General features: G+C 40.0%; 1 protein-coding gene across 2 annotated transcripts in view; it reads right to left on the reverse strand.

Moving 5' to 3' along the window:
• Window positions 1-10,618, reverse strand: part of jag2b (jagged canonical Notch ligand 2b) — a 46,892-nt gene extending 36,274 nt beyond the window's left edge. The window contains exons 1-2 of one of the 2 annotated variants that reach the window (XM_034900302.1): window positions 10,203-10,618; window positions 9,169-9,471 (exon numbers count right to left, since the gene is read on the reverse strand). In XM_034900302.1, coding sequence (XP_034756193.1) covers window positions 9,169-9,471; window positions 10,203-10,277 — 378 coding nt within the window. In that variant the 5' untranslated portion in view covers window positions 10,278-10,618. The remainder of the gene's footprint in view (window positions 1-9,168; window positions 9,472-10,202) is intronic. The other variant, XM_034900303.1, reaches the window with a different exon arrangement.
• Between the last annotated feature and the right edge of the window lie 217 nt (window positions 10,619-10,835).

The raw sequence follows: 10,835 nt of genomic DNA on the forward strand, positions 1-10,835 counted from the left end.
CTACACTTTTACTTTTGAACATGAATGCACCCGTAGGAATACCTGCACCATCGTAAAAAAGAAGGTCACGATTCAAGTTAAAAGATCTGTACAACATCCTCCACATCGTAGGGCTTGATGTCAGCAAAGGATGAGATGCTATAGTAAAATAATTAGAACATACTGTACAGGACATAGGGGTGGGCGATATGGCAAAAATATATCGTGATTTTAACGGAGCAGGGTTATGAGATCATCACAATTCTTTTTTATGGCTGTTTTTTAGGCTACTTTGGAATTTAATCAACAGCATTGAAAAGGCTATTTCTTTTTTATGGGTTACCCCACATGACTTCCAGTAAACTTCAGGGAGAAAAGTGAGAGCAAAACAGCATCACTGATCTTTTTTTAATCGAATATATTCTCTAGTACAGCTCAACTAAAATAAATAAATAATTAAAAAAAACTAAATCCATCATTCTCATTACTTAATAATACTTAATGTTATGATTTACTTATCTGCTGGCTATACAAACCATCCTTTCCGCTGGACCGGTAAATCTATGGATTTATTACAAGACCAAAACAGATGCATGTGGCTACTTAATATGCATGTGAATGATGCAATCGTTATGTAGGCGTTCTCCACTCTTGATGATGATGCCACTGGTTGTATTATTTTTGCAACAGCCTTGTTTCATTGCAAAGGAGGCATACAACACAAATGCACAGCCTGCTTATCAGTGCATTCATCATTAAAGTTGGGCTTTTCCACGTCAACATTTCACTTCTTCTTTGACAGGGACATTTTTACCTGACAACAGACGTTTCTTTCTGCAAGCATTTTCCACCAATCAAGAAGCTGCATACTACAGCCATGTTTCAGTAATCACAGAATTTAACCATCACTCCTCACTGAACTGCCTCCTAGTATCTGCTTAGAAAAATTCAGGCGCCTGGAAAAATGACCCTTGCACTATAGTGATGAATGATCAGCATCAGGCTGCCTACCAGGCTCAAAACAACATGTTTTGTGGCGTTACTAATTTTTGTCTAGCACTAGCAAGACGTAGGACAATGTATATAGGACACTTGCTAAATTTATACATCTAATTAGCTCATATGGACTAGTTAGGTGTGTAGAAGCTAGCTGCTAGTCTGGGCTGTGAACTTTAGTCAATTATATCAGCAGTGTGAATGGTAAAGGGAGCACAGTTATTTTTTTTATTTTTTTTAAAGGATTGTGGCATGAAATGCCATTTGTGACATGTGTTACGTTGTTATTCCATGTGTATGGATGCTCATACATTTGTATAGTTTTTTCTTTAATTAAAAACAAAATAGTTTTGGATTTATGACCCCTTGATCCATTTTCACTACATGGGAGAGATTTCCCCCGCCCAGTTTTACAGTTGCTTAAAAAAAAAAGTAACTTTTACTTGAAGTGCTTTTTAAATTAACTACTTATTACTTTTACTTGTGTAATTTTTCTGATAGGTATTTTTACTTGTAATATTTCATCAAAGTATTGGTACTTTTACTTGAGTACAATATTTAAGTATTTTTCCACCTATGCCAATAAAAGACTGCTAATCGTGCTCTGGTTTATTGGAATGTCTTCAAACCAATCACAATTGGCATGAGCGGCACACAGAGCCCTGGTGCCTCCGCTAAATTGCCTTGGAAAAGAAAGTTGTTTACTTGTGTACGCTCAAAAGTTGTTTTAGTCGTGCAAGAGAAAACTCAGATTCTTGATTTACCGAGCAGATATCTGAGGAGCAGTTAACCATAGCCCCTGAAAATTGACCGGAGTTGAAAACTCCAACACAAAGAAAGCAGAAGGTAACTGCCAAGGCGAAATGTTCAGTGCCAATAGAGAAATCCCAGAAGCGGAAGGTTGTGGATATAGACCAGGGCTGGGGTCCTCGAGTCCGGTCTTGGATATAGACCAGGGCTGTAGTACTCGAGTCCGATCTTTGACTCAAGTCCAGAGTTGAGACCATTTATCTAAAATGTCGGACTTGTCTCCGACTCTAGTATTTGGACTTGTCTCAGTCTCTGGTCTTGCTAAAAATGGCTTTTGGTCTTGACCGAGTCCAAGTGTCTTATTATATAATAATATTAATTCTAATCATAAAAATGATTTTGCTCCAGCATCTTCAGTGCTGTGTGCCCCAACCTGCCCCTCCGCTGAACAACTTCCAGATAGATTTTTTAAATTCTCTCAAATACAAAAGAACATATACTAAATTACACTCTGTTCATTGTTAAACAAACTTGAATATTTTCTGAAAATGCATGTCTTTCCTATTAACCCAAGTTAATACACACACTTCACCTGGAGTGAAGCTACATTGTCTTTTAGTTGCTCAAATGCTCAGTACTACTACCAGTTCTAACATTGCTATTATGAGGTATCACTGCATGTCATTCTGTTTTCTTTAGATTATAGGATATCAAGGGGAATGGTTATACTTAAATATCCTGGGTGCTGTGACACTGTTTTTGCTTTTATAATAACATATAACCCAAAATGATCGTCTTGATACTGTCCTGCATAAGACATATGTAACTCAGTCTCGGCTAGTCCTTGTCTTGGACCAAGGTGGTCTTGACCACAGCCCTGAAAAAAAAGACTAGCTGAAAAATTACGAGATGGTTGGTTTACACAAACCTCTGTATGTAGTTTGGACTAGCAGCTTTGCAAATGAACTAGGTAAGTAGGACAGCACCAGAGGGAAACTGCTGCATTTTAGCACAGGCGGAATGTGTCCAAAATTAGCAGAAAAACAGCTAACTGCATTACAGGAAGTCCAAATCATGAAAATAAAGTTAAAAAGATTTAATTTAGGTTGAACTTTCATGATGGTTGACACTAAAAAAGGTTCAGACAAGTAATGTGAAACTACTTCCACAAATTTGTTCAAACTTGGGTGTATACAATATTATCGGCGCACAAGTTAAAACATTATATCCGAGGCACTGAGTGGGAAAAAATGAGGCTTTAATTAATGGACCGCAAAAGCAGTTATTTCCCACTCATACACGCTGTAACTTATGTAAAATCACATCAACAAAACAAAGTGTTCTCAACTGAAATCCCCGCCTTCATCTCCTTTGCGACACCATAACATTAAACACCATTTTAGATCAAAGATGTAGTCAGAGTCAGATGCCAATGACAATAGTTCAGTCCACGCAGGTTTCACACTTCATTACTACACTGCATCTTTGTTGATGAGTGAAGCAAAAACACAGATGTCTGTCAGCCTTGTAACTGTTGACGACAGGCAACAGTACATCAGATTTCTGAGATACAAAACGTGCCATGTCTGAGGGGGAAGGCTTTGTTGGGAAGAAACTTTGGCATGGGGTTACAGTGATAGTGGTTTTCTTCTCACTCCTTCACTGACTATACACTATGGCTAACATGAGAAGTACTTGATGTAACAGCTCAAAGTTTCAAGTTACTTTTAATGATTGATTGTGGTAAGGAAAAGCATTACATTTTGAATGAATGATCTGCTCTTTGTAGAAATCTGACTGTCATTGAAGCTTAGGACTGGGTGATATGAAATCTTCTATCCTGATATAGGTGATTTCATTTCTCGATAACAATCTAGCATGTTTCTGGTAAGTCAAAGAACACATATAGTATATGGAATAACCTCAAGGTAAAACTTATTTATGTCTGTGTGGATTAAATACTTGACCTATTCAGTGAGTATTTTCTCAATTTAATAAGTAACCATAGTGCAAAAATAAAGCCCTCTCAATGTGCAAGGATCAAAATATAAAGTGTCAAACCGCTGTTTTTTCATCATTGAGATGTAACTTTTTAATATTGTTTTGACGATATACATGGTCATATTGTCTAGCCCTGAGCGAATTGTCTGACCAAGTCTCACACAATGCAACCGTCGGTCAGGATGAAGTGCTATACAATCACGAGGATGTGAGTAATACAGAGCACATGTGTAGAAAGCCCAAGTGGGTATCTTAACGGGCCAAAATGTCATCAAGGACACAACAATTAAAACACTACATTTCGGGCTAGACGTTTTAATAATCCAGTTAGTTATAAGGCAGGAATATAAATTCCAGCACTAAACACTTGGAAAAGGGACCATTAGTTTATTTGTTAGTTGAGTCTAAGGTTGGGGTGAGCATGTCTTTTAGAGACTGAAAGCCGAAGAAAGACCCGAGCTGTTACTATAAAGCAGCTCCACGATCATATACCTAACACATGAATGCATAGCTGAAACATATGTTTCAACCAATGTTTAACATTTTCCAGAGCTGTTATAGACATCATTTAATGCACATGTATGTTGCCAATTGTTATACTCTTGTCTGCTAAACAAGTTAAAAATTAGCTAAAGAAAACAGTTCTTAGAAAATGTTGTTGTTGTTGTTGTTTCACCTCGGGAGCTCAGCCAGACAGGTTAATTGCCTAATCAATGCGGAGCTGAGTGGAATCACAGGTGAGACCCGACATGCGAGTGGTTTTCAAAGCTGCAGCCCTGGGACCAGAGAAGGAAGGATGGGGGAGGGAGCCAAAGAAAGGGAAGATAATTGTTTACAAGAGGCCTATGAAGCCATCTCCTAGCAACAGCTCTGACAAGCTCCGCATCAGGTGTGGCTAACCATGGCAGCCTGTGTTAGCTTCAGGTTCAGCAAGTGTTAGAACATCCAAACTACAACTAGCCTCAGGCAGAGAGACCTACAGTACATGTGCAGAGTCTTTGAATGAGCTACTGTTAAAGCCTCTGTCCTACTTCTTAAAACCAAGTATGGTGCTGGTGGAAAGATTTACACTTTCTACAGTATTTTGCAGTAAGAGCAGAGCAGCAAGCCAAAATAATTTAAATAGTTTGGGATTGTTCCAAGGTCTTCGGCAGGTCTGTGCAGATCATCTAGTCGTTTAATTGTGAATGAGATTGTCCACACCCCACGCTGAGATGATCAGCGTCATGAGACTGACAGCACGCCACACAAGCGAGTGCATGAGCAACAAACAAACACACTTCATCCCTTGATCCCTCTTTACAGGAATATAACGATTTTAATTGCCACAACTGTCTATTAAAATATCCCTACAACTAATTCCAATTCATAATCTCTAACTGCTCAAGCTTCTTGAGGAAGTTGGTGGCTGTTGCAGATCAGCTCGCCTACATGCATCTATTTACTAGCTCAGGGAGGTCTTAGACATATCCAAGTTCAGAGTAGATCCAGTTACAGGCAGGCTCACATCAAACGGATGTCCGGTTAATGTAGCTGGGGACCGGGGAGAGAGGCAAAGAAATTCCACCGGCAATTTCATTAGTGATCAAATGGAGGTTCTCTCTCTCTCTCTCTCTCGTTGGCCCAAGTGCTTACACAGCATAGGCCAACAAAATGGAAACTCAATCAGCTAGGCCACAATGGTACAGTTTAATCCACATACTAAAGTAGGACACTGAAAAATAACCTAAATCTAAACACTTTTCTCAAAAAAGTAGTTCAAACATTTTTTTTAAATACAAATACACTTCTTATAATAAATGCTAAATGCTCTTCTTAGGTAAATTATGCGGCTCTGGTAGATGTTTGTGATTGGTCATGCTGTGCAAACACCGCCTCTTTATTCTGAGTATTTTTTTTTAAATAGACTTTCAACCATGTTAGGAGAGTTGGTGTTGGATAGTTTGTCCACCAGAGGGCGCTCTACAACGTCCCTGTTGGCAACACAGATTTTTGTTGTTGTTAATGTATTTTTGTTCAAAAGGACTTTAAATTATATATCTTAAGTTTGTGTGTATATATATAAAAAATCTGCCAATATATTGGCATATCGGATTTTGAAATAACCAAATATTCATATCGGTCTTAAAAATCCTTTATTGGTTGGGCTCTAATCAATAGTCAGTCTCTTTCCTGCAAAGACAAGCCAGAGATAGAGAATCACTGGATAACTTCCAAAGAATGGATAAGCATCATGCAATCTGAGTAAAATCAGCCATTAGCGACTGCATCACACTGTGGTGATAACTGGGCCAAGAAGATAGGAGGCTATGATGTCTGTGTCTTCACAGAAGAAGCAGCCTTTCCCAGAAACGCAGGATGATTTTCACTGTTGCAGCACGACTGCACAACACTCGAGGGGAAGATGAGAAATGCTCTTTGAGAATTTAAGAAGTGTCTATTCAGGCAATTAAGGCATCAAAAGGGTATTATCACAATGTAAGATTTCAAGGTCCATTTGAAAATCACAGTTTTGTAGGAAAGATATTCCACCCATGCAGCTTTAATGTGTTCACACTGACATTTAATGAGTTATAAAAAATGTAATATTTCCAAATTTGGTACGTAAAGTAAAATTGTCTCAGATGCTGGGTCTTAGGATGACAGAAGAGTCCAGCCCTCACACTAAAAATGGGCAGTTGTCCAGATTACACAGCCAATAGTACACTGCATCTTTGTTTCTTCAGTGAGGAAAGTGACAACGCCACAGCAAGTGACCCTGCAGGCTTGTTGTGACATCTGGCACTGGAATAGTGCACCGTTATCAGCCCGACCACTTAACAGAAAGACAACACACCAGAATAGCCCTCTTCACCTCTGCCTTGAGGTGTCAAGTCAATGAGTCCAATAAGAGACTACCACTGGTTAATTTTCTATGTGATGCATGTGTGGCGTTTTATATACATGTAGCTGTGGCACCTTGGTTAGAGGAGGTGGTAACCGTTACCCCTAACCCACCCAATGGTCTCAACAACAGCCTCCCTCATTTAATACATGGCTTTTACTCTGTGAAATCACACCTTCGCCATTTCCCACTGAAGCTTAAAAACGCTAGCAAGGGTGGCTGTGAATTCACTAAAGGCGGACCGCCTTCAACAGCTGTGGGCAACCCTGAAATCATCAAATACACAAAGACAAAACCTGAATCACACATGATGCCTTTAATACAAAAGGCTGCAAAGACAGTATACAGAGCTCCTCATTATTAGGACCTACCTATCATCGAAATCATGTTTAATCTGCTTTTGTTCAAAATACGACTGTATGCCACTTGATATATTTGTTTCTTCGATAAAATCAATTGCTCATTTGGTTATTTGCAGTATACTTGTTTTGTCTGACCTATCATTAAATACCCAGAGATACCTAGGGCTGCACCCAACAATTCTTCCTAAAAAAAATATCCTAAAAGTCCAAAGTGATGTCTTTAGCAGTCTCGTTTTGTCCAACCAACAATCCAATGTGGGGGGTTGGATTGTAAAAAACGGCAACATCTTAAACGCTGGAACTACAAAATGGCCGTTTTTACAAAGAAAACTAAAGATAATAAAACAACACAATCAATTAGCAAAATAGATGACTTTTTCTGTCCATCAACTAATCACCTATACTTCCGAATACAAAGTGCATATTTGGTCTGCACAACAGCCTACCATTCTCATTGCAGTCCCTTTGACCCCAACATTACAAATCTTAAAAAAAAACAAAAAAAAAAAAACAAGCAACAACATGACAATAGCTTAATGCCAAAAAAAATTCTATTTTACATCATTGCATTGTCCAAAATAATTTTATAGATTCACTCAAACTTAATGGCAACAGGAGGTAGAGGTAATAAAAAAGGCACATTCAGTGCTACAGGACTGGTGCTTAGCGCACCTTTTTTTCCGTATGCCTAATCCATTAGCTATCAGTCATCTGCAGTCAGAGGAGCTTAATAGCCCTGGAGGGGCCACCAGGGGCCACCTGGCACCCACAGCAGGAGAGGAAGCTGTGAGGTGCAGAGAGGTGTTAAAACCAGCCAGTAGTACACACTGAACTACTGCCCAAAGGCATCAAACACATTTCACTCATATCAGATAATTAATTGGAGCATCCTTCCAACACCTCCAACCAAGCTGCACCTCCATAAGGTACATGCCGTTCTCATACATCACACCGGACTCTTTAATAATTTGGCTGCTTAACATCACCTTGCATAAACGTTAAGGTATCTCATCACCATATCATCATCCAGCAAAACTGACAGTAGCGAGCAATGTGGACCAATCCTAAAGTCTTAATAAACCAAATTCCACTTGATGGATTGCATTATGATGAAAATGCCCTTAAAACCCTTATGAAACAGCAAATGTTCTCCAGAAAGTAAAAGCCTTGCCATAACCGCTTCTCTATACGAGAAGTAACCAGAGTTCCCACTCCAGGGTCTACATATCAAAGCATTTCCCCCAGTCTAATTACCCTATCATGGCCTTGGCAGGTGCAAGCTGGTGGATTGGAACAATGCCAACCCTCATATATCAGGGCAACTTTAAAAAATGACCCAGATGACACTGAACCACTGTAACTGCAATCTGATCCTTGTGAAGCACGCAATCGTTTAGCTGTAATGCGTGTTATTCTAACAAGGACAGGATGCTGCTAAGAACCCTCATGTAGTGAGGTCTGTCTACACTTCCCCCAAAAGCAAAACCAAATCAAAAGGATTTGTAGTTAATTTGGCATCAATGTATCCATTAAAGTGCAGTTTCTTTGGATTAAATTTCTACTTTTTAAAAGCAGGTTCTTTCTGGCAAGCCTTTCACTGCAGAGCTGTAGATTTGTCTTCTGCAGCAGAAGATGGTTGCAATTACAGTTGCAAGGATTAGTCAATGAATCCATAAGTCACTTTTCAAGCACAAATGCTTAAAATGTAATGGTTCCAGTTTCTTAAATGTTAAGAGTTTGCTAGATTCCTTGGTCTTACGTGTTAGTAAAGGAAATTAATTTGTGGGTTTTGGACTGTTGGTCTGACAAAGGAAGACATTTGATGATTAGTATATTGTGATGCGTGCACTGTATTGTCCACTGTTTTCTGATGTTATACTGACCAAATGTTTAATGGAAAGAAACATTAATAGGGGAAACCGTTCCCTGCAGAACTGGTTTGCATTGACAGAAAATAACTGAAAGTGTGAACTTTTATCCAGATCTGTGTCACATACTGGGTGTATGCAGAATGGGAGAGTGGCTCCAAACCATTCATATATGATTATAAATAATGTGTGCCTGAACAAAGCATAAACATTACATTGAACAAATGAAAAAAAAAAAAAAAGGGTTTGGTTTTATGCTCTCTCCAGTGAAGAGCGTGGCAAGAAAACATCTTTGTTGGCTTAATTGGGGCAAGAAATCACAACTCACCGGCCAGGCGAACTGGAAGGGGATCAAAATCTTATTTGGGTTCATCTTTGCGTTTGGAACAGAAAACATATTTCCACCCAGAACTTCAGTAGATCCAGCGCCGAAAGTGCAGGGGCCGTTGGTGGTGACCTCCATCTGGTACTCCTTCAGGCAGATTTTAAAGTAAGTGTCACACTCGTCTTGAGTGCAGCGGAGGTCCTGGGAGTTCCTGGTGCCGTCGCAGCACTCCCCGTCCGCCAACTCGCCATTTAGATTCTCCACGGAGATCAGCTGCAGCTCGAAATAGCCGGTTGACTGGGACACCTAGGAACAACATTTTTTTTTAAAAAAGGCCAAATTTAAATATGGGCCTATATTTACAACCTTGGCATTGTTTGGGTTGCCTAAATTGGTGTGTAAAAATGGACAAGTGGTCAAACAGAGCCTGAACTCCAATTAAAAAGTCACTATAAAACCTTAATGCAGATTTGGTGGTAATTCCAAAATAATTTGGTGCATCATGAATGGGTGAACAGCCTAGTTTGAAGTCTGGGGTCTTAGCCAATCAGATTACTCTCTGACGGCAAATTAACCACTGCAGCAGCCAATTGATGAAATGCAATTTAAACACACATACATACACACACGTATGTATATATACACACATACACACACACACACACACACACAAATATATTTATATATAAATAAACAAATGCAACTTAACCTACAACTTCTTGGTTCAGGCCCAATTTTCTCTCTCTCTCAAAAAAAAAAGAAACGTACAGGGATCTCAGAAATGTAACCAAAATGGAGAGAAGCATGTATCAATTCCTTAGACTTCAATCTTGTCATGGTAACATGATCACATGCTCCACAACTGACGGCTACGTAATTCAATTATCGATTAATGTGATGCGAATATGCAGCGCCGGAGAGCAAATAGGCTACATCTGCCCACGCCCACCAACTTTTGACATATGTAATTTCAAACATTTATTTTATTTACGTAGAGCAGAATGAAATGTTTTGGAATAAAACAACAGCAGTCTTACCTCTGTCCATAACGCTAACAGGAGGCACAATATTGGGAAGCAATTCCTAACGTTAATCCTGGAGCGATTCCACATGCCTCCGGTTAATTAGAGTGACATCGGAGGGGAGACGCGATACGAAAAGACAAACAGCCGCGGACCCGGCGACTAGTTCCTCCTCTCCTGACATGCAAAAACTAAATATTCACATGGGTGTTTTCTCCACCGTGAACGTCCGGTTTTCCCGTTGAGCAGGCGGCGGATTGCAGAACAGTGATGGTCCATGCACAGGAGTGCCCCTCCGTCAAATCTCTCCACGCAGCAACTGAGATGTTCGTGGCCACAGCCTGAGGAGAGGATGTCTGCTTTGATTGGCAGCTCCGCAAACCACTTACAAATTGGCCTGCGGGCAGTCTCTGAGCCAACCGGATTAAGGGGCGGACAATAGTACAACACCCCCCCCCCCTCCCCAGTCCCCCTCACTAACCCTCCTCCTTCTCCCCCCCCGCTCTTCCTCCTCCCAAAACTTGAATTAGCCTATGCTGGGTTTGTATTGAGCTTCTTTTAGACAAACCGCATTACAGCATGCGAACAAAGCATGGGCCGACTTTAATTAAACGGGCCCCCAAAGGTATGTTGATAAATAGGGCTATT

This window comes from Etheostoma cragini, chromosome 18 (assembly GCF_013103735.1).
Source record: "Etheostoma cragini isolate CJK2018 chromosome 18, CSU_Ecrag_1.0, whole genome shotgun sequence".
Classification (NCBI taxonomy): domain Eukaryota; kingdom Metazoa; phylum Chordata; class Actinopteri; order Perciformes; family Percidae; genus Etheostoma; species Etheostoma cragini.